This window comes from Bactrocera dorsalis, chromosome 4 (assembly GCF_023373825.1).
Source record: "Bactrocera dorsalis isolate Fly_Bdor chromosome 4, ASM2337382v1, whole genome shotgun sequence".
Taxonomy (NCBI): domain Eukaryota; kingdom Metazoa; phylum Arthropoda; class Insecta; order Diptera; family Tephritidae; genus Bactrocera; species Bactrocera dorsalis.
The window spans coordinates 43,539,503-43,563,987 of NC_064306.1; the positions used below are offsets into that span (position 1 = coordinate 43,539,503).

The following is a 24,485-nucleotide window of genomic DNA, read 5'->3' on the forward strand; positions in this document are numbered from 1 at the left end:
TAGGCTACCGGACTACTATACCAAGCTTAGATTAAAGCAATCGGACCACTGAAGCGTTTTCAGGCAACTTTTTCGTGGAAGAGAGTTTTTACTCCGGCAACAGTTGTCTAACTATGCGTTCAAAGTTAGTTAGGAGTGTCAGCTACTTCATCATCAGACCCGTTTGAGTGCCTGGTCATAGCAGAATCACTGATGTCTGCAAAGCCGATGAGCCAGCCACTTTCACATCGAAAAGGGACCGAGTTGGTTATCCATTAGTACCTTGCGTTCTAGCCATAGACCTATAAATCTTGTGTGAGTTTAGCAGACACTAGTCGACGAACCGCTCTTGTACAACTGCAGGATCTTTTTGGCCTCGAGTAGAAGGAAGCAGATGACTATTTCAGCAGAGAACTATTTCAACTTAGCAGTGTTCATGTCGCAGCAATCGGAAGTATTTTTATTGGTTATTAACCAATAAACGTTCATGCACATTTTGTTCTATCAAGTGCGATCCCTGTTAGAATCGACCTCATAGCATATACATATGTATAGTATATTAGGCCCAGGGAATGCTAAGTTTGTAACCAACTTTGTGACACCCAGAAAAAATCAAGCGGCGCGCCGCGAGCCGCGGCGGCGTAAATGGAATTTTTTTTTAAAAGATACTCGTATTTTCAAGAAATTTGACTTACTGTCCAAGCCGTAGCGTTGTCAACAGATATATTATTCAAGTCTTATCTATAATCCCTAAATAACTTGTTCAGGCTCAGAATAACTATCGAGTATAGTATTTTCAAATATACTGTAGGCTTTTGTAGTCTTCCACGGCAGCTATAATCCATCAGCCTTTCACAATAGGAGTGTTAATATATAGTAGATCATATATATGTTTGTGTTAGCAAGATTGGCGTACTAATTAGTTGTCAATATTAAAAAAAAAACAAAGCCGCTTTAAAAAATTTTAACAAAGTCGTATTGTATCAAGACTTTCGCTACAATCAAAACGAATAGAAATTCTCATGTGTGCTATAAAATGAAGCTAAAAGTTTAGGTATTATTTTGCACTGTTTACGAGTTACAAGTTAAAGTTTGCAATGTATTTTATTTGAGTTTACATTAATAATATTAATAGCATTTTGAAAATTAAATTCAGGATTTTATTTGAATAGAATATTTATTTGAGTTCAGCTGTAGGCATATCCAAACTTTTGTACGTGTAAGAATGTATATATATCTAGCAACGGTAAATATTAAACACAATATGCATTAGTATTGTCATTATTGATTTGTTTTTGAATTTTTCAGTAGTATATATAGTAGGCAAGTCCAGCTTGTTTGTTTATTACATACACACATGCATCGCGTTATGTACAATTGCGCGCGTCAATGCAATCATAGTTACATCAAAACTGGTGGGCTTCAATTACTTACATATGTATTCATAAAATTTTAATTTATACATTATTTTATTTTTATTTCACCAATGACTGTTTGCCATATGCAGGTGGTATATACATATGTATATAGCTATGTAATACGTATATTGTTTACATATGAATGAATGTGGATTAGGTTTATCAAAATCAACATACGCTTACCTACATACGTCTCTATACATTAATTTAATTAGTTTATTTATTTATTTTTTCTTGATTTATTTTTTCATGACTTACTATAGTTAACTGTATTGTATTATTTTACATAGCCATTCTAACGTGTTATCTTATTTAGCATTCATATATTTGCGCTTAATGGTTGAGTTAACTTTTGCATTTCATTTGATTGGATTTTAAGAGCATTTTTTATATAAATTCTATTATCTGATGCACTCAGGTGTGCAATTTGTTTATTTACTTTTTTTTTGTTAACAGAGTTTAAAATAAATTATATTGAATGCATTTAAAAAAAGCAATTTTAACGTTTGTATAATAAATATTTCACCTACCATTATTAGCAGTTAATATTGTGCATTTTCTTTTTATGACATTTTTCGATTAAATTGACCATTAAAAAGGATTAAAAAACATTTCGAAAAAATAGCATACATTTATTAAAGCATAAAAACTCGTATATTTTGTTATTTTCGTACCATACGAGCACTCATATATTCTAGCGTTATTTTTTGTTTTCGACGCCATCACCATAATTACCATAACAGCCTGCCATTCACACGCCGCATATCTATATACAGAAGTACATACATACATATATAGTATATTGAGAAAAAGTTGACATTGTTATTTTTTAGTAAAAAACATTAAACATCACATTTATGAAAGTACCGTTTTAATTATGTAACATTTAAGTAGCATATTCACAATTGAATTGAATGGAATGCAAATTTGTGTATATGAAAAACATGGAATGTTTCAAACGGTTGCACATATACATACATAATATATACATATATATGTTTTCAGTGTTTTTTGTAGCACTTTTTCTTTGCATTGCATATCAAGATTTGTTTCATAAACTTGTTTTTATTGCATTTAATTATTTTTAGTTATTTGGTTTATGGTTTTGCAGTCATTATATCTCTCCATGAGCACTGTTGGTCGCTATATATTTTTTTATTAAAATTCCATTTACGCACTTTTATTAACGTATTTCATTTTATTCGCTTTTTGCTTTAATTTGGCTGTTATGTGAAAAATAAAGAAAACAAATGTTCAGTTTTAGCCACAGTGAGATATTTATTGCGGTGATTCTCTTCGAAAAATCGCAGTAAACGGAAGCGAGTGTGAGAAGTGTAGAGAGCGTCAGCGTTTAAACAACATTTTTGCATTTTATTATTACAACTAATTGCTTGCTTTTAGACAGAGCTTATAAATACAATATTGTAATATTGTATTAGGTTTAATTTGTTGGCGAAATTTGTCTCATTTAGTAGCAGGTGGTACCGTATGTTAATTCCTAATTATAATTACTAGTGTATTCTATTTATTATTGTTTATTTCATAAACTGTATTTAATATATTTGCTTTTATTTGAAACTACGAAATTGCGGTAGTTGTACATATGAACTTTAGTCTACACGTTGAGTTAAAGAACTCCACATTTACAATCATGAAATTTTATATAAACTTGCCAGCCTCTTAAAGATTCTCATTTTCAAACATATTATTTGACGAATATGTAAGGCAATAATTTCAATTAAGCAAAAGTATAATTTCATTACAATAGTAGTCGCCATAACACTTACGGATTGTGTAATAATCTACCAAAAGTGAAAAAAATTAAATTTACATATTAGAAAATAAAATACTTGAATGAAGTAACTCAATAGAAATATTGAAGTTATTTCTATCTTTCGCTCCCTTGGTCCTAACATCTATGCAAATAACTATACATTGTGACAAAAAAGCACCCAGAAATTGTTTTAAATCCACCGGGTAAAAGATATTTCAAAAGAATATATTTTGCTATGTTGTAAGATCGCCCTTAATTACTATGCCAAATATGAGCGCGATCTGCATCCACCAGTTGGTTTACAGCAGCTGCTAAGTCGGTGCACCTCAGTACGAGTAGAGCGTTGCAATTTTTACAATGAATAAAAGTATCAAATTTTATATTTCTAACACGGTATCATTGCGAATGTTCGAAAAGACTTGCAGTAATTCAGTTTTATCAAAAACACAAGCCTACAAATGATACAAAGCCTTCAAATCGAGAGATCGTTGAAGACATACCTCGTTCTGGACGATTTTCGATCTCTTCAACTGATGAAACTATTAAAAAGAGTAAAGAATATAGTGCTTGAAAATTGTCAGGCAAGTTTTAGAGAGATGGCAGGAGAGCTCAACATCTTTCGCGAGTCCGAAATGACTTTGGTGGATATTTTTGGTATGAAATGCATTATTTCTCGACTCGTCACGATAAAGCTGATTTTTTTTCAAAAATAGTACCGTTAACATGTCTCTTTGGACATGCTTGATCCCGAGAATTTCAATTCCACATTCGTGGAGAGCATTATAAATGCCGATAAGACATTGGTTGTACATGAAAATATGCAAACAAAGAATTAGAAAAAAAACGAGCCGAAACCAAAAAAACTCACGCCAAAAGCGCTCAAACATCATCACCTTGTCAACTTCATCAATTTATTGTTTTTTTCGACATTCGTTTTTTGGTCCATCATGATCAATCGGTCAATAAGGAGTTTTAATTTGCTGTGTTGAGTCGTTTGCGTGAGAACATTCGTCGAAAACGGTCGGAGTTGTGGAAGAATAACTCATGGATTTACACGATGATAATGCACTATCGCATCGAACCACGATTGTGATCGAATTTAAAGCCAAAAACGCGATGAATAACATCGATCAATCATCATATTCACCAGATTTGGCTACAGATTTTTTCTTTTTCCCCAAAATTAAATTGCCGCTCCGAAGAACCGGTTTTCAGTCCATCGAAGAAATAAAACAAAATTTGCTGAAGGCCAAAGTGCTTATAGAAAGTGTTTAGAGGGTATGAAAAATCGTTGGCATAAGAGTATTACAACAGGAATATTATATTTAAATCCAAAAAGTTATACCAGATAAAAGGGCAAGTGGTACGACGTAGAGTACCGTTGATGCATGCTGAAAAGAATTATCCTAAACTGCGAGACTTTATTGAAGGATTACTTTGAAGGGCACAAAATAGATATTCATGAATAAATAAATAATTTTTGAAAAAACACAAAATTCGCGATACTTTTTGAACATTTGAACATTGCCAAGAAAGAAAATAAGTATGTAGCATGCATAGTTGAGAATTTTTTAACTGAAAAATTTTACATTAAATGTAATAAAAATTAAAAGTTTAAATTCTTAAAAATTTATTTAAAATTTAATTTTTAATCCAAGTTGTTTGCTATTAAAAATTTTATTTTCATTAAAAAAAATATTACAAATATTTTAACTAAATTAAAAAAATAAAAAATTTAAAATAAAATCGTAAAGAAATTATATCTGTTATTAAATCAAATAGGAAATCTCGTAGTCACCTGATATATAATTTTTGATTTATCAGCGGGTATTTGGGAATGAAAATTAACTGGTCATTCTTAGCAGCTCTGCACTTTTAGAATAATTTCAAGAAATCCATAAATTTTAGACTGTGGATTATATTATTACAATACACTATACTTATTCGGTTATACTCGTTTTTGATGAAACTCAATTGATTTACCACTAAATCTATATCTTCTAACCCCATTTAATTCTTAAATAAATAATTATAGTACATTTTTTCAATTACATTTAATTAATTTTAATTAATTCCGCTATATTATTATATACACATGTACTTAGTTTTTTTCTGTATACACAGGAACCGGAAGGTACTTCAGACTCTAAATGTCTGTTTTTATTTTATACAAACTTAATCACCATTTAATAGGTATAAAAAAAAATAACAACTACTAGCTTTCATCGCTTGACACCTCCATCGCTTCAAATATCACACTTACATATTTTGAATCTCATACCCAAAATCAGAGCGTGCCTATTTACTTGAACAGTCGCCGCACTGTTAATTATTTCACAAATAAATCCTTTAAAGTTGAACAGAGCGACGCCTCGCAGGTGTCCTTTGAGTCATCCTCGTCCGCCTTACCAAACCAATTTAGAGTCGACCGCACTGCATTCGTTGCCTGACTTTGTGCGCTTCGACCGCTACGTTTACCTGAGTCCTTACTCAGTAGACCACTCGACTTGGTGTTACTAGTTTTTGGTGAACTACCCGAACTACCGGAAGGTCCCGATACCGATCCTTTTCGTAGGAAACCCTCAATTGCCGAACCAATCACAGTCGCGTCCACAATTGTACCTTTTGTCGTATCCGCCCAGCTTTTTTGCTTGCTCCGTGGCACCAACTTCGGTTTACTCTCACGTAACACATCTTTTGCTTGCAAGCGTTTTAACATATCTTCCGACAGCGCCATAGCAGTACTTTTGCTACGTATGCTCTTTTTGCGTGCCATCGGTTGGTGGCGTTTCTCAAACCAACCGGAAAGAGCGGCTGAGCTATTGTCTTGTGCATTGCTTACCAACTGTTTGGCATTGTTGAGAATGGAAACATCGAAACTGTTCGAACGCGTAGAGCGACCCGCGTTGGGATCGAGCAGATTCGATGACGAACTACTGGTTGCTGCAGCACCACCTGTCGCTGTTAAACCCCCACTTGTTGTTGGTTTTGTTTTAGCGGTGGCACCAGTTGAGCTAGCGCTCGTAGACGACGGCAAAACTACTGTCGGTATTGTATCCTCACATTTGTTGATCTCGATGGCTGACGAGGTGAGTGCGCTAAAAATGGAAGTACTTAGTAGACCGCCACTCTTCTTACGTTTGGTGGAGGAACGATTGCTACCCGGTTGTAAAATGCATGGTGAAATGATTGCTGGGTGTTCCGAGGCGCGTCTCATGTTGGGTGCTGGTGAGGTGCCACCGGACACACATTCCGAATAACGGCGATTTGTATAACGCTGCGGTGTTCCACCACCAACTTCATCTAATGTTTGCACTTCGCAAACCTTTTCGCTGCTTGTATTCCACAGTTTCATGCGTGCCTTACGTGATTGTACTATGTCGTCCATTATGTCCAATTGTAGATTGTGTATACTGCCAATGGGATCTGTGGATGGTGGTCCAGTTGAGGTTTTGCTTTCGCGGCGAGAGTTCAGTACTCGGCTGGTGAGATGGAAAAAAGGTTGAACAGTTAAATTATAGTGGCACATGTACACTACACAACAAACAAGCAACCCCCTTCCCCAACTCACCTGCTACCCGCTGGATAAGCGGCAACTGATTCACGACGTGAGCGACCAAACAATGTTGTTGGCACTTTAGAGATCGTTACGACAGAGTGACGTCGACCGGATGGTGCTGGTGCCTGTGACAATGTGGCTAGGAAAGCGGCTTCTTTCGGTGATGGGCCGGAGCCTTCACCACCACGCTCTGATAAACGGCGCACCTGACTTGCAGTGATGCCCTCAGTGACCTGTTGTGAGGGCAAGGAGTGTTTTCGTCCTTCACGTGGATCTCGCCATGGTGAGAGTAAATAAGGATTTACGGGTGAATCAATGTCCAAACTAGCTTTATTCGATGGTGTTTCTGAGCTATCGCGATCTTCTTCTTCGACCAATTGTGACTCCTCGACCACAATAAGTGGTTCCTGCTTTCCTACAGACCCAAAACGGGAAAACGATGAGCGACGCATACGGAATGTGTCTGAAAAGAAGGAGTGAAAAGGAAACTCAGTTAAAATAAATGTTTAGAAAGGAAGTCGGGTCTAGTTAACCTCGTAATTATAAAAAAATTAAATCTTTATCTTTTAGCTGCATCAAGCTTACGGTTGGACCATTTTACAAAATTTAGCACCTTGAACTCCCTAATAATATAACCTGAACTGGGTTGCCAAAAAATTTTACGGTTTGTTAGCAATTCTGTCCCCTGCATATAAACATTTCTCACATTCATCAGGCGACTAACGAAAAATTAAATTGTATAGCATTTTCTAGCACACCTATCAGGCACCCTGAAGTGGCTAGCAAACAATGGGGGAAATATTTTTCTTAAAACTCCTTGGCATGTGTAATCGCTTTGGATATTTTTCTAAAAAAAGTAGCCGAAAAATATTAAGTTTTGTAGGCAATTCTATGTTTCTTACCGATCACTAAAAAATTCTTACTCAATATATCAGAGAGCGGGTTGAACAGAAAATAACTTATGAATAGTACACAGCCTTTCTCAGCCATAAGCAATATTTCTGTACATTTCCATATCCACATCTTTTTACTATATCAAAATTTGCGACCTTTTCGATTATTTTTGTTTACCGAACTCCAAACAATTCTTGCTTAATATCTCCCAATAATAATAGTCTGTAATAAAAAAGCTATGAAAATTCCATACATCCTTAATTAAAAAGCCGAATATCTCGAGAAGTATTAATGATAGCGATTTTGACCTTGAATCTTTTTTGCAGCAAATAAAATTTCCTACAAGTTTGGCATGCACATTTTTTCTATAGCTCTTGTCATTTACGAAATACATACATATATACAAAAAAAACGCGAATTTCGTCGAAAAATCAGGCTTAGAGCCCCGTACTACCTCGCCGATGTGAGTTTCGACTTTGTCGCAGTGGACACTTTTGTAGAGTGAAGAATTCTGAGAAATATGTGTCTAAAGTCAAAGCGATGTCATAAAATGCTTCTGAGCTATAGAAGTTTAAAGATAAAAAATCACGATTGTCGTGTATTTTCAATGGAAAATACCTCAATATTAATGCTAAGGGCTCAAATTTTCAAGGAATTTTTTAAGGGTATTTACAAGAAAATTTCATGATGGAACTGAAAAAAATGAATGGTTCAAAAAAAAAAACACGCTAATGTGCATGGTCTACTGCTGCTTCTATTCTCAAATACAGTTTCTACAAAATGAAATTTTCTCTCTTTTATTTCTAAATATCCGCCTGAGAGGCAAGATTTATCAAGATTTTCTTCGAAAACGTGTTATTTGATATAATGTGGTCCACGTTAAGGGTCTTGACTGAAAGAACGTTTGATTTAGAATAAACATATTATTTGAGTATGCTAAAAAGTTGACCGCCTATATTAAAGTATTCTAAGTAGAATATAGTACGTGCTTCTGGTTTAAATTATAGTTTAATTCCCAACATATAGTAGATCTTGTTTCCTTACTTTATTGAGAAACTTACCTAAACGTTATCTTGGAAATAAATTAATTAGACACTCACCCATTTTGATAAATTTATAGAATGCTTATATACTCCAGCTTAATCTGCAAATAAAACAAAAATATAATTCATATTAGGATTTTAAATATTTATTTAAAAAATAGTTTTAGGAGTTTAAGGGAAAATATACTATCCAAAATTTTGGAAATTTCCATTCCAAGTTTATTTTATAAAACCTGCAAATTTTGCAGTTGGAAAATTACAATACTGAAGACGATTTAGCTATATGGTAAAAAGTGTTCAATATATGTAGATACGATTCCATATTGGAATTTGGCGTCGAAGATAACCGAGTTTTGAGCCATACATTTTTTAGTTACGTTATACGGCGGAATGATTGCCACAGCCCTTCTAAGAGATTTGCGGGTAGGAGACGTGGACATATAATATTCAAAAGATTGGCCTGAGCATAATTATTTAAGTTTTCTAATATAAGTGAAAGAAGATTAACCAATAAATTGCAATAAGGTTAATTTCTAAATAAATTAATTATGAAATTATTTTTAGAACTCTTCAGTTAATTTTCAAAAACTTGTTATGAATAATTCTTATTTTTTCACTTTGCTATCAAAATAATCTTCTCCTAGTTTTATATATATAATATAAAATATAGTATATGTAATTTAAATATAGAAGTTAACAAGCATAAACCCGTTACCAAAGCAACACAACAGTTCCTGACTAACTAATTAAAATCCACTTGCATCCCACGTACTACTGAAGGCAATTACCTCTCTGTCACTTGTTGTTAACTAACATTTAACGAGGCAAATTTCGCTTGCAGTTCAGCAGTACACATCGCAATGGATGATATTTCGCCAACTTGGCAAGGATCCAATTTTCGCAGGCAAAGCAAATTTGACATGCAACAAGTAGAAACCTTGTGGACTGGCTCACATAAGTAAATAATCAAAATGTACATATACGAGTAGATCTGCTCATATTACTGCGCACTGATATGTATGTAGCATTTATATTAGGATGGGTAAAAGAAAAGTGATTAGTTTACGCTTGGTACCTTGAAAGATAGGTTTTTATATACCTCTAAAAATAGTCTGAGCTCTTAATTGCAACAGGACGGTCTTCGGTTTTACGGTTTCTTATTATGCTCTTGCAACCAGTTGCTAAACAGTATAATAATTTGTATCACCTAACGCTTGTAAAATGTATAAAAAAAAACTAAACACTGAAAGGCGGAGAATCTTCTCGTTACAATTAAGAGCTCATATTTGGAGAGAGCGAAAAAAAAAATTGAATTTTATACCCACCCTAATATATGGTATATTATTTTATACTCCTGTGTAAGTGGGTTAAGTTCGTTGCTTGAGAAGCAGAAGCTTAAGTGTAATAGAGAGATGCTCAAATTATATTAAAAGCTGTGAATCAGGTCCCAAGGAGATACAAGTATTTACTGCTTTTATGGAACAGATTGGCAAGCAAGTTAAGTGACTTGTTCAGTAATAACAACAACTACTTAGTTATAGTTGCAACAACTTTAGTAACAACACAAACTTATTGACGTTTTAACTATCTTAATTAAATTTGGTTTAGAAATGTTTATTTAAATAAAACAGAAAAAAGCCGATAACAAGTAAGGAAGGGTATAACCAAACATTTTATACTCTTGTTACTTGCAACGATTAAAGCCGTGGCACTACTTACAGAAACATAAGATTTGTAAGCTATACAAAAAAAGACTAAAATTTGTTTAGCTGGGGATTACTGTCGACGAAATTCAATTCGAATTGTACAAATTCCTAATTTTTTCAAAAACTTTATGCTGCAATTGATTGTTAAACAATTTGAGAAGATATTGAGAAAGTGTCAATAAGGGTGCTAACGTGAATGATTGACAACTTTGCCGTCTTAAGCCTCGTCAGCGAAAAACTTTCATTATGAAAGGAACTTCTTTCGGTTAAATGCCTTTCTAACATAAACATACTTGTTTACAATACTCATGTCTATCATTTATATATCCCGCCTTATATCTGTTTTTTCTGCACTAAATGTCAAGTGTAGCAAACGATAATGAAAAATGGTAGAATCGTGTTTATGTCTACCCACATGCCACCAACACTGTGTTGCTCACTTTTCGTGAACCGACCAAGCACTTCTATCGTCTTTAGTAATATGCTGGTTCTCTACCCGTATTGTTTATCTCCAGTGTTTTCGACTTTTTGAATGCGACAGCAACAGCGCACATTAATCACACACCAGCATGCTGTAATTAGTGGCAAGCAGCAACTGCTGGCCGTCACCATAGTTCACATTTTTATGGTTGCCTGTCAGACTTGAAATAAAAATCGTAATTTTCACCAAAGCGAAGGAGAGAAGAGAAAGTTGTAAATGAAAAGTAGTTTGCTCCAAACGTAAAAAAAGTTCTCAATAAAGTCAGGTGTAGTAAATTTGCGAATTAGTTACTTATCAATTAACTAAGCATATTAGTTAATTATGTAATAACGGATAATTTCAGTAGAAGTAATTTTTCAGTATTTTATCATGGAAAGAACAGTGAACAACTTTTACAACTTATGGCCAATACAATTTTTTCATATTTTATATGAGTAAAAAATTGTTGAAAAAGTCTATATTTAACCCGAGGAAACCCATGCAACCCCTTAATGCATAAACAGTATTTTATATTAACACTTATTATAAGTATATTTCATTTATAATTTATACGTACATAAGTATATGTAATGTGTTTTTACAACTGAACATTTTTATTTCTTTTTTCATATTCCAGGTTACTTCGTCGGCTTTGACGCTGATATTTGGAAAGTTCTGATCGACTCCATCTACACTTTCGTGAACAGTATAAAGTCAAGAATACTGTATTGACAAACCAGAGGCTGCTGGGAGCATAATTAATTTTACCGTAATTGGATATCATGTGTGTATATTAGGGGACCCGAGGAAACACAGTCATGAAAATTAGGACGGCCTGTCTACACATCCACTCAGAAGGCTGATTACTGACAAATATTACACGTCAATCAAGGCACATGTGGAGAAGTTGTGTATCATTATTGATTATTATTTCTCTGTATTTAGCTGTAATTAATATTTTTTTTTAAATAAAGAATAAAAATATAAAAAGTAAAAAAAAGATAATGAAAACAGTCAAAAGACAATCATGAATTTACTAAACATAGTGTAATATAACAAAAATGTAACTCTTATTGTAAAAATCATGTATTTTTAGTAAAACCCAATACATATGTAGATGTGCATATGTTATAACAAAATAAATGATTGAAATAAAAAATATTTAACTGTTTGTAGCCACATAGCTTTATTTGTACAATGTTTCCTTATTTGTTCATTCTCATTTAATTTATATTTTTATATTTTACTATACCATCCAATTTTCCAAAACTCCACTCAAACCCCTTTAATTTGACACCAAAATCATCAAAAACGGTTAAGATTAGCGAAATTATGAAAAAATCGTAATTTTCTTCGTTTATTTTCAATTCTCAAAACCTCTTCTCAAATCCTTTTAATTTCACACCAAAATCTTCAAAATCGGTTGAGATTTGCCGAAATTACGAAAAATCTCTCTTTTCTACATTTTTTCCAAAACTCATCTCAAATCCCTTTAATTTGAAATCAAAATCATCAAGATCAGTTAAGAATTGCCGAATTTAAGAAAAATCGCAATTTTTTTAAATTTCTTCCAATTTTCTAAAACTCCTTTAAAATCCCTTTAGTTTGACACCAAAATCATTAAAATCGGCTAAGATTTGAGGAAATTACGAAAAAATTAAAATCTGGTCTCCCCAGCCACACGGCGGCGCAAACAAAAAATTGCATTTCCCAAATCGCCAATTTGCACCAGGCACCCAGAACCGCCCAGTAGGTAGCTGCCGCAAAAAATTTTTTTTTCTGTAGCCTACCTCAAAGGCGCAGCTGTATGAGCTGCGTTACCTGCATATGCAGGACAACCGGAACTGAAGGCTGATGCCACGTTTACATGAATAACTTCCATAATTCAGCACCGATTTCGGTCGTTCATGCACCAAATGAAAGGGCAAGTGTGCGGCTACACAATCAAATACTAACGACTGATAACAAACTACAAATAGAACATGTTTTTTGAAGTAAATGTCTCGAAGCAACTCTATGATAAAAACTGAAAATTTTTTGTTAATAAAGTAAGATGAAAGGATCTTCGTGTTACAAATCACTAGAAATACACTTCATAGGTATATTCGGTTAACGGCAACATTTCATCTTGCACCCATTCGTAGTTAATGCATGTTTTTGAATAGCTTCTCTCTAACTCAATTTCCATGCTCACGTAACAGATGAAAGTAAGTGCATACACTTATATGTTCTAGGAGTGATCACCTTTCATTTGCCACCAAAATCATTGAAATCGGCCAAAGTGTACCAAAGTTATTCCGAATATGCCATCGATAAAGCACAGTACTGCATTATCCACCATTTCCTGTAGTTGCGTGCGCGATAAGCCATTAAACGCGGTGGGGTAGAACCCAACCGATTTCAATGATTTTGGTGGCAAATGAAAGGTGATCGCTTCTAGAAAACATTAGTGTTATGCACTTACTTTCATCTGTTACGTGAGCATGGCAATTCAGCTAGAAAGAAACTATTCAAAAACATGCATTAACTACGCATGTGTTGAAGTTGAAATGTTGCCGTTAACAGAATACACTTATGAAGCGTATTTCTAGTGATTGGTAATACGAAGATCCTTTCATCTTGCTTTATTAATAAGAAATTTCAGCTTTTATCATAGAGTTGCTTCGATACATTTGCTTCAAAAAATATCTTCTATTTGTAGTTTGTTATCATTCGTTAGTATTTGATTGTGTAGCTGCACGCTTGCCCTTTCATTTGGTGCATGAACGACCGAAATCGGTGCTGAATTATGGAAGTTATTCATGTAAACGTGGCATCAGCCTTCAGTTCCGGTTGTCCTGCATATGCAGGTAACGCAGCTCATACAGCTGCGCCTTTGAGGTAGGCTACAGAAAAAAAATTTTTTGCGGCAGCTACCTACTGGGCGGTTCTGGGTGCCTGGTGCAAATTGGCGATTTGGGAAATGCAATTTTTTGTTTGCGCCGCCGTGTGGCTGGGGAGACCAGATTTTAATTTTTTCGTAATTTCGGCAAATCTTAGCCGATTTTAATGATTTTGGTGTCAAACTAAAGGGATTTTAAAGGAGTTTTAGAAAATTGGAAGAAATTTAAAAAAATTGCGATTTATTGTAAATTCGGCAATTCTTAACTGATCTTGATGATTTTGATTTCAAATTAAAGGGATTTGAGATGAGTTTTGGAAAAAATGTAGAAAAGAGAGATTTTTCGTAATTTCGTCAAATCTCAACCGATTTTGAAGATTTTGGTGTGAAATTAAAAGGATTTGAGAAGAGTTTTGGAAAACTGGAAAAAATTAATAAAATGGCTATTTTTTCGTATTTTCGGCAAATCTTAACCGATATTGATGGTTTTGGTGTCAAATTAAAGCTAATTGAGCGGACTTCCGAAAAATTTATAGAAATTGTATAATTTAGAATCATAAAAAAATGATATGGGAAAAAAGAAGAAAATTTGTTAAAATAAAACCGTGTGCATACTCACTGTTGTTTTCAGATAAAATAATTAAGGAAAACACATTATTGCATCTTTCACTTTGATAATTTTTATTAGCAACTCTATGTTTTACTAAAAAATATACATGATTTCTGCAATAAATATTTGATTTCTGTGAATTTATTACTTTGGTCTGTGAATTTACTTTCTAGTGTAAAGGTGATGATGTGCAACGGAAATTTTCCTCTTTTATAGCAAAGGTTCGATATTTGTACCATGCGCCCAGAACCGAATATTGAATAACTCCCATATTTGTAAACCGATCGGGGCCGTTGAGTTATTTAATGAAAGGGTAACGCCAATTATCTATCAATTTTGGATCCAATACCGTTATGCGTTCCCATTATGTCTTTAAAATACTAATTTATAGCCCTCAAACAAATGATAATTTTTATCTCGAAAACCGCTTGGGATACAATAAAACAGACGTTCATTAAAACAAAAGTATGCCAACCTGCCTTTCCGAAGAAATAAAACACAGTAATTTTAGTTAGAAAGAAATATATTTCATAGTTATAAATTCATTTAAAAATAGTCATTAACTTTGTTGGTACCACAAAAGTACATAAAATTCAAAATTTTGTATTATTTGGGTATAGGGATATAGTGACATTCATTAATATATTTGAAGTACTTAATATCCTCACACCCAAACGTGCGGCCACCATTTGCAGTCACTGGAACTTAACATCAGCCCAACGAATGAGTTAGTCATTTAGTCATCTTTTCATGCCAATTATACTATTTTTGTCCTAGGCCAATCAAAAGACGTTTGTACACCAAAAGTTTACTTGCTCAACGCTTTTACAAAGAGCTTCTTTGAAATCTAACAATGAAAAAAATTTCTTTATTGTTTATTATTTTCTGTTCTTGCTTAATACTCTTACATAGAATTAAATATTTTTATATGATATTCTAATTATTACTGATTTATAAGTACTGATATATATAATATAGATTGGTTAGAAATAACTTTTTCATTAACGCATATTGATATGAGAAGTTTATAACACACACTACAAAAGTCGAGATAATTATTCATATGGACACCCATAATGAAATTTTAGTGCATACAAGCGCACAAGCGTATTGAAAAATGTTCGGAGAAATATGACGCCATTTCCCTTAAGGTGGGACACCTAAGACAACATTAAAGTTCCCCCTTGGACTTTGTTATCAAGTGAAATATAAGATATTACAAAACATTTTTGCTGTACTGTTAAATATATAAGAACATGACTAATATGGAAACTCAATGCCCTAATGACTTACCGAACTGAGTGCTGTGTATTTAAGCAGTTGCGCAATTATTGTAGTTCAGACAATTTGGCAAGATTTTGATACTTAAATTTCACCCTTGTCAATTTTGCACTAATTTTATTCCCCTTGCTGACCTAGAGCCATAATCAGCTACGGTATAAATAAATATCGTAATATGACAACGGACTCATTTTTCAGCAGTTAAGATAAAATTTTTTTTAAAGCAAAGTGCAGGCTTGAGGTGATAAAGTAAGTAATTGGGAATCAGTAAATAATCTAAGCGAAGGCTCAAACACAGACACATTTTGAAAATGTGGGAAATTGTCAAAATTTATACCTTTTTGTATATTATAATACATGATTCGATTCTACTGTTTGTCAAATTATCCGAAACCCAAAGGATCAAAAATAATGTCAGTGAGAACGTAACAGTCAATGGCGATCGTAACCACGATATGGTGACTTTCTATTGATGCCTGAAATTGAAGCTTGTGATCTCGGCGGTTTGGTTTGAACAGGATGGCACTTCGCATTATTCAATCAATCTATTCAAGCCTTGAAGTCACGCGTGTCATTTGTCAGTTGCCAGTTCGAAATGGTCGAATGAGACATCGAAATTGGATTTAACGGATCGACCATCTGAGATGTAGACGCGGCTAACAATTGCAAGATATGGTCTCTAAAAAAAATGCGAAAGAATTTTCTGCCGAATGATAATAAACATTTTCCATTAAATTGGAAGTTTCTGTGTTTTTTCATTAAAAAATAGGGAACCTTGAAATTAACAACGCTTTAATTTCATGGCACACAATAATAAAGCAAAACTGAATATATTTTTATAGCAACTCTCATAAAATTTTTATAGCTTAAAAAACATCTTGAAGCATTTTGAAAATCTTTAGATATTTAATACCCACTAATTTTGTTGCGTATGAGAAACAAAGTAAACTTTTAAGGACATAAGCGGTCAATGAATTGAATTGATTACAGGAAGGTCAAAGCCATATAAATGAGTAAAATTGATCCAAAAAATCAAAATTTGGCATCAGCCATTAATTTTGCCACACGAGCTCAACATCTTTCAAACTAACTCGATGAGTTTACCATATGTACAGAATATATGAAAAAGATTAATTGATACTAAATAAAATTCGCCTGAAATCTCCGCAAACCACAAAGTTTATATACTTTTTGTAGTAGATGAAGCTACGATGAAAGTGGTCAGAAGTGGATTTTTATAGCAAATTCTAACGAACCGCGCAAGAACATTACATATATTATGAATGGCATTACTACATTCACATATTTTTGCAAGCATTAGATATACATACGTATATTTGCATATATTTCGGTACATGATTGCTCATTTACAAATGCATACATATATATGTACAAGCATTTGATTTGCAGCTACAAAACCAGCAATTGGAGCCATCGGCTATGTGAGCATACTCTGGCTTGTAAGCGAAGACTTTGCGGAATATTCAGCCCTGAGGCCACAGTAAAACTTTTCGATAAGCAAAAATAAATGCTGTGAGTTGTGATGAAATTTAAACCTAACAAAAACAACCAGAGTAGTAGTAGCAAATTTTCGGAAATTTTTGGAAAATGACTATAACTGTATATTAGGATGTTCACCATATTCCGAGTTTTCCGACGCCTTTAAATACGATAGTGTTTGCTCTAAAAAATTATGCAACGAAAAAAGCGCTTTATTTTTAGTGTCTAACTTACTTTATTTTGTCCGTGTATATATTATAGGATTTTTTGATATTTTGCATTAAGCAAGCAAATCTACAACTCTAAAAGAATTTCAGCTCAAAATCAGATCTTATTAATTTTTTTCATAAAGAAAACCTTCAAAAGTTACAATTGATCATAATTTTACATCAAAATGCAGAGTATTCGTAAGTGTCTTAGAAATTCAGTGTTGCTCATACGACACGGTGTACTGAATCATTACAGTATATTTGATAAAAAAGTTTAACGGTGTATAACTTCAAAAGGTTTTCATGAAAGAAATTAATAAAGCCCCTAATTTACATAGGACAATCATATTTTCAAAATTCTGGGTTTATTTTGATATATTAGAGATAAAAAATTTAATGCAAAAAACCTAAAACTCCATAATAAATACTATATGAAAAGAGCAAACTTATTTAGGCACTGTTTCAATTGAAAATAAAAAGTTTGTTTACGCTGTATAATTTTTTAAGGGCAAAATTTCATTAAGGCCAGATTTAAAAAAAATCAACTTGAGAAATAATGAATACCCTAATATAAACGAACATATAGTAGCGTGAAAGTAAGTGAGGTCGTATTTTAAGTTTTAGTAGGTGCGGGTGTCTTAAGTTGCACATACTTTGAAATATAACAACAGCAGTCGTGGTTGAACTCGCGCAGTCCCTAGGCAACGCAAGCGACCAATGAAATAAATGCGTCTTAACAGCAAAGTTTAATAAGCCCATAATTGAATAAAGTCGAAATTGAAACGCACAAAGGAACTACAAGATAAATGAGAAATCGAAGCAGAAGAAGTATGCACACAAGCTGAAGGAGATGACGATGAAGATTAGTAGCTATGCAGACGATTAAATAACAAAAGCGCCAATGTCTACCCGGTGGTTGGTCGGATTAATAGCGGAGTAAAGCGGTGAGGTGTGCATTGTAGTTGTCGCAAAGTACTAAAAATAATTATGAAAACAATGATTATGATTTACGAGAATATAAATAATGTCGCAATGAAAATATAAAAAGATTTAAAGTAAAAAGAAAAATTGAGAGTAAAATATCAACCCATTTGACATGCTCAGAATACTTTACGTCTACTTTGTGTTGCAGAAATAAATTTATTTTTTATTTTTAACACTAATATAATAACCGCATAATATTGATATCACCTGTTATTTAAGATATTTTTTAGTGTGTACAATTCCTGTGAGAGCTACAATTGTCAAAATTTATATTGACTGTTCAAAAGTTAGTGAAAATAATGAAGAAATTCGCTATATTTTGAAATCTTTGTATAAAAAAGGGAAAAGTGTCAGGCAAGTCACCAATGAAATTTGTGAAATTTACGGAGACGATGCTATATTACTTCGTGTAGCACAACAATGGTTCGGTCGCTGCCGTTCTGGAAATTTCGATGTGAAAGGTGCACCTTGCTCTTGTCGATCTATCGTTGAAATTATGGAAATGATTGACCAGCACCGTCACATAAGCAGTCATGACATCGCTAAGGAACTTAATATTCATCATCAAAGGGGTTTGAACCATTTAAAAAATGCTGACTAGAAAAAGAAGCCCGATGTTTTGGCTACCACATGAATTTTCTGTGAAAAATTTAATGGATCGAATTAACATCTGCGATTCTTTGCTGAAACGAAATGAAATCGAACCATTTTTGAAGCGAATGGTAACAGAAGACGAAAAGTGGATCAAATACGACAATAAAGTGCGAAAGAGATCATGTTCTAAACGTGGTGAAGCTCAACAAATGGTTGCAAAGCCAGGATTGATGCCTCAAAAGTTTATGCTGAGTTTTTGATGGGACGGGGAAGGAATCATCCATTATGATCTGCTCCAGCCTGGTCGAATGATTGATTCTACATTTTAGAGTCAACAACTGATAAAATTGAAGCAAGCAATCGAAAAAAGGCCAGAACTTATAAACAGAAAGGGCTTCGTCTTCCATCAGGACAACGCTAGACCACACACTTCTTTGATAACTCGGCAAAAACTAGGAAAGCTTGGCTGGCAAATTTTTATGCATCCACCATATAGTTCTGACCTTGCAGAACTCCCTTGTTGGAGTAAAGTTGGTTTCAAGAGAAGCCTGTTAAAAATATTTGTCGCAATTTTTCGCCGAGAAACCAGAAAAGTTTTAGACTGATGGAATAATGTCTTCAGTGGAAAAAAGGCAAAAAGTGGTCGACCAAAATGGTACATATTTGGTTCATTTAAAAAAATAAGTTGAAGTTTGATTAGAAATAGAAAAATACTTTTTATACTCTCGCAACAAAGTTGCTAAGGAGAGTATTATAGTTTTGTTCACATAACAGTTGTTTGTAAGTCCTAAAACTAAAAGAGTCAGATATAGGGTTATATATATCAAAGTGATCAGGGTGACGAGTAGAGGTGAAATCCGGATGTCTGTCTGTCCGTCCGTCCGTCTGTGCAAGCTGTAACTTGAGTAAAAATTGAGATATCATGATGAAACTTGGTACACGTATTTCTTGGCTCCATAAGAAGGTCAAGTTCGAAGATGGGCAAAATCGGCCCACTGCCACGCCCACAAAATGGCGGAAACCGAAAACCTATAAAGTGTCATAACTAAGCCATAAATAAAGGTATTAAAATGAAATTTGGCACAAGGGATCGCATTAGGGAGGAGCATATTTTGAAGTAATTTTTTTGGAAAAGTGGGCGTGGCCCCGCCCCTACTAAGTTTTTTGTACATATCTCGGAAACTACTATAGCTATGTCAACCAAACTCTATAGAGCCATTTCCTTCAGGCATTTCCATATACAGTTCAAAAATGGAAGAAATCGGATAATAACCACGCCCACCTCCCATACAAAGGTTATGTTGAAAATCACTAAAAGTGCGTTAACCGACTAACAAAAAACGTCAGAAACACTTAATTTTACGGAAGAAATGACAGATGGAAGCTGCACCCAGGCTTTTTTTAAAAATTAAAAATTGGGCGTGGCGTCGCCCACTTATGGACCAAAAGGAACTACTCGACCGATTTCAATGAAATTCGGTATATAATATTTTTTTAACACCCTGATGACATATACTAAATATGGGCGAAATCGGTTCTCAACCACGCCTTCTTCCAATATAACGCTATTTTGAATTCCATCTGATGCCTTCTCTGTATAATATATACATTAGAAACCAATGATCATAGCGGAATAAAATTTTACTCAAATACGGTATGTGAGCTGAGGTATCCCTTGTGGAAAAATTGTTGTGATCGGACTATAACTTTTCAAGGTCCCTGATATCGAACACGAAGAACTCAGTGCTTAACCTAACCTAACCTAATTTTTCACCGAAAATATCGGTAAATCTCTCAGAATTTAATTCTAATTAATTTTACAGCAAAATAAAAAAAATATGTAAATGACGGATAATGAAATCTCGATTATCACTTTATCGTGCGAGAGTATAAAATGTTCGGTGACACCCGAACTTAGCCCTTCCTTACTTTTTTTGTATTAACTTGTGTGCCACCCATACATCGACCATTGTTTTGAGTTCAGCCTTATATTTGTAAACGGTTCGAACGGGTTTTTCTACAAATGCATTTATTTTAACGATATCTTTGACAATTGGCCTGATACCTTAGACATTAAAATTAACGATGGTAGTTACAGTTCAGATCTATAAATACCAAAAACTTTACAGACACTTGGCTTATGTTTTCCCCTGTATTGAAGAATGTTTGTAAAATTTGGGGTATTTGACCTTTGCTTTTACTGAGTCCTTACGTTTCTGAAAAGATATTTTTAGTACAAAATCTCATATTTCTAATATTATACCATAAAGCATAACCAAATTGCTAAAACTGATCTTATTTTTGCTAGCTCTTACATAAAATTCAATAAACAATTTGTTATAGAACTAGATTTACGTCAATATAAGGAACACTTATTAAAATAGCAAGCATTATTTTGTACAAATCACTATTAATTAACCTTTTAGGAGAAATTAGATAAGCTCAAGTAATGCTCATTGTATATAGTAAAAAATAATTAAATATTTTTCTTATTCCCATTTTATTTTCCATATTCTATATAAAGTAACCATAATAAATATATTCATTTAGAGGATTTTTCAATGAAATATAAAAGCACAACACGTGCACACCTGTGGGCACTTAAGCATTAAGGGAAATCATAAATCCGCTATTGCCCTTAGCTACTGAGTACAAAAATAGAAGAAAAAGCAACAAACAGCACAAGGTAAATATTGAAATTGAAAATAAATCTCTTGCAAATCGCATATAAATCTTATCGCCGTCTAGCCGACATAAAAACCGGTACGAAGAAAAACAAAAAACATTAGAACGTAAATAATAAATAAAGTACGAAAAGCGCATGTTGAATGTTTAGAAAAAAAGAAGGAAAAAATAAAAAAATCGTATTATTTCTGGAGATATTTTAAAGGTGAACTAGGTAAGAGTTTAACTATACAACTCACGTAGGACATTTAAGTAACTTAGTTCATTAAGTTCTTACGGAAAGCAATGATATCAAAACTTTTAATCTAAAGAAAATGCTAAATAATTTATAAGAAGAAGGCAAACATATTCCGATTCTACGTGTGAGCAGAAGTAACTAACATGAATATCAATACTATGAACTTAAGGTAGCTAAGTTAGCACGGATTTTCATTTCTACTAATTATTTTTGGGAAGCAGAGATTAATGATCGATTTATCTATACAATTGCCAACAATATGCTTTAAGAGTGACTACCACGCTTGGAGAAACCCCCTTTTAATCAAATAACTCGACGGTCGTCAATAGAATACAAAAAAATTGTTTTCCCTATGGCATGTATTTCATAAGGCATATGAGACGGAAATAGTGTAAAACTGCTCACAATCTACATATTTTTCGAAATTTCGATGTACGTTAATTTTCTCAAAATGCCAAAGCTTAAAGCATTATACCGAAAAAGCACATGAAATTAGATTATGTTAATTCATCATTCAGATTTAACTTGAAATACGAGTAATGTCCTTTAAACGAAATCAGTGTATACAAGTACTTGTATAATGTGGGCGTAAGGTTACTCATACGCCATCGCGCACTATTGACTGTTAATGCATATTCTTACGTTATGTTTATTTACTTGAATACAATAAAAATTATCTTGATAATATGCGTAAGCGCTTAATACTATACTAGCAAACAGAAATAATTTAAAAACAGTGGCAACCCAGAATGTAGAAATAAACAGAAAAAAAAATAGAAAGGAATAAAAGAAGCCATGCTGGATTGAAATCTGGTTTCGATATTAATTGTGTGTGAGCTGTTTTCTTGGTATAAAAATTTATAAAAAGCTAATTATATTTTCTTTTTTTTTTAAAACTAACAACAGTCTTAAAATAATATAACTATTTACCTTTTACTAAATATAAGGATATGCTAAAAGTATTCCTCTAATTTTTTTATTGAAAGTTTTCCTAAAAATATGCTCATACCCGCTCATCTACTAAACATTCACATATGTTTGGTAAATTTCGCAAAATTTCATTGAACATTTTTTGCTACTTTGTTGTTATTCATCGTGTTACCGCACATTGGAATAGTTCAAGCGTGCGCTCAGGTGAGTGAAAGAATTTCTCAATTATAAAAATATATGGAAAAAGTTATAAACTACAAAATAAAGCTGCGAAATTCTGGACGTACTATTTAGCGCACGCCAAAATAAACTTCTGACACCGAGTGACGCATATAAGATTTGTTTAGTTTTCCACCTGAAATTTCGCGTGTTATTTTACGGTGGAATTAATATGTTTTTGCAACTTTTTCAAGGCAAACTTTCGCTCGAAATGCGTGTTTTTAACTTTTCTCATATTTTAACTTTTTGTTTTCATTTAACTGATGGAAAGTAATAGCATGCACACGAAAGTAGCATATTTCATTCTTATACGCTGCTACGTATGTATATGCTTTGCCTGTCACCTTTTTTGCAAAGTGAATGCCGATTGAAAAATAAATTCGCACCATCATCAGCAATTATTTGAAAAATGTCAAAGAATACTAAAAAGTTGGTCAATTAAGTATATTATATGTATTAAAAATTTCAACATGACTCTGTTAATATGATAACCATTATGTAATATGTAATTATACTCGTATATAGTAAATATATAATAATATAAAAGAAACTTTGGTTGGTTATATACAATTATAGGTAACCACATAAACACTACGTCAAAATGTACATTAACAATCCGTGTGTTCGCGAGGGTGTATGAGTAACCGCATATGCGCCGGTCATGTTTAAAAAATTCTTGGCTCCTTTAGCATTATAAATGTAATGATGATGATTTATGGATCAATTTGTATGGCCCATCCTCAATTCAAGATCGGCACTTTAGACAAGTGAGTAGCCTTTTGGGGAGAAACTTGGTTTTGCACAGATCTATACTCGCATCTAAAAACGTGAAGGAATACTTTGCAAATATACAAACAGACAGATCCGGCTAAATCGACTCAACGCATCAAGCTGTTAATCTACACACACGTTATGACGTTTGGGACAAACTCAATATAAGTAGGTGGTTCAGGGTATGATAATACTCTAAAAGTCTGATAAATACGAGTAGCTCGTTGGTAAAGTCTTTTGGTATAATGGCTTTGTCAATAGACAAAATTGTCGCTGTTTTGGTGATCAAAATTCTCGAGTGGTGCAGGAAACGCAATTGCATCCACCGAAACTGACCGTCTGAAGCGGATGGCGGGCCTTATTTTTTTCGAAATCAATTTCTTTTGGAATTTGGCGAAATTGACGCAGAGGAACTCCATTTTCAATACGACGATGCGCCGCTTCATGTTTCGCGTATAACCATGCACACATTGCGAGCAAAGTTTAGCGACTCGTTTATTTCGAGAAATAGCCGACTCAAATGACCGCGTATCGTGCGATTTTATCTTCTGAATTATGTTCTTTGAAGGTATGTTAAATCAATGGTTTACGCCAATCAGACAATTACCTTTGCGGAGCTCAAAGACGACATTGGGCACATTACGAGTATAGCCATAATGCTGTACCGGGTCATCGAAAAGTGTTGTAAATGAATGGAGATATGCAAACAAAGTCGTTGTCGGCATTTGGCCGACATTTTGTTCAAATCAT

At 33.5% G+C, this 24,485-nt stretch overlaps 1 protein-coding gene across 2 annotated transcripts in view; it reads right to left on the bottom strand.

The window, feature by feature from the left end:
- Positions 1-806: 806 nt before the first annotated feature.
- LOC105223632 (uncharacterized) overlaps positions 807-24,485 on the bottom strand; it is a 164,945-nt gene continuing 141,266 nt past the window's right edge. Inside the window, exons 4-6 of one of the 2 annotated variants that reach the window (XM_049454529.1) lie at positions 8,725-8,768; positions 6,743-7,193; positions 807-6,653 (exon numbers count right to left, since the gene is read on the bottom strand). In XM_049454529.1, the coding sequence (XP_049310486.1) occupies positions 5,501-6,653; positions 6,743-7,193; positions 8,725-8,728 (1,608 nt within the window). In that variant the 5' untranslated portion in view covers positions 8,729-8,768 and the 3' untranslated portion in view covers positions 807-5,500. The remainder of the gene's footprint in view (positions 6,654-6,742; positions 7,194-8,724; positions 8,769-24,485) is intronic. The other variant, XM_049454530.1, reaches the window with a different exon arrangement.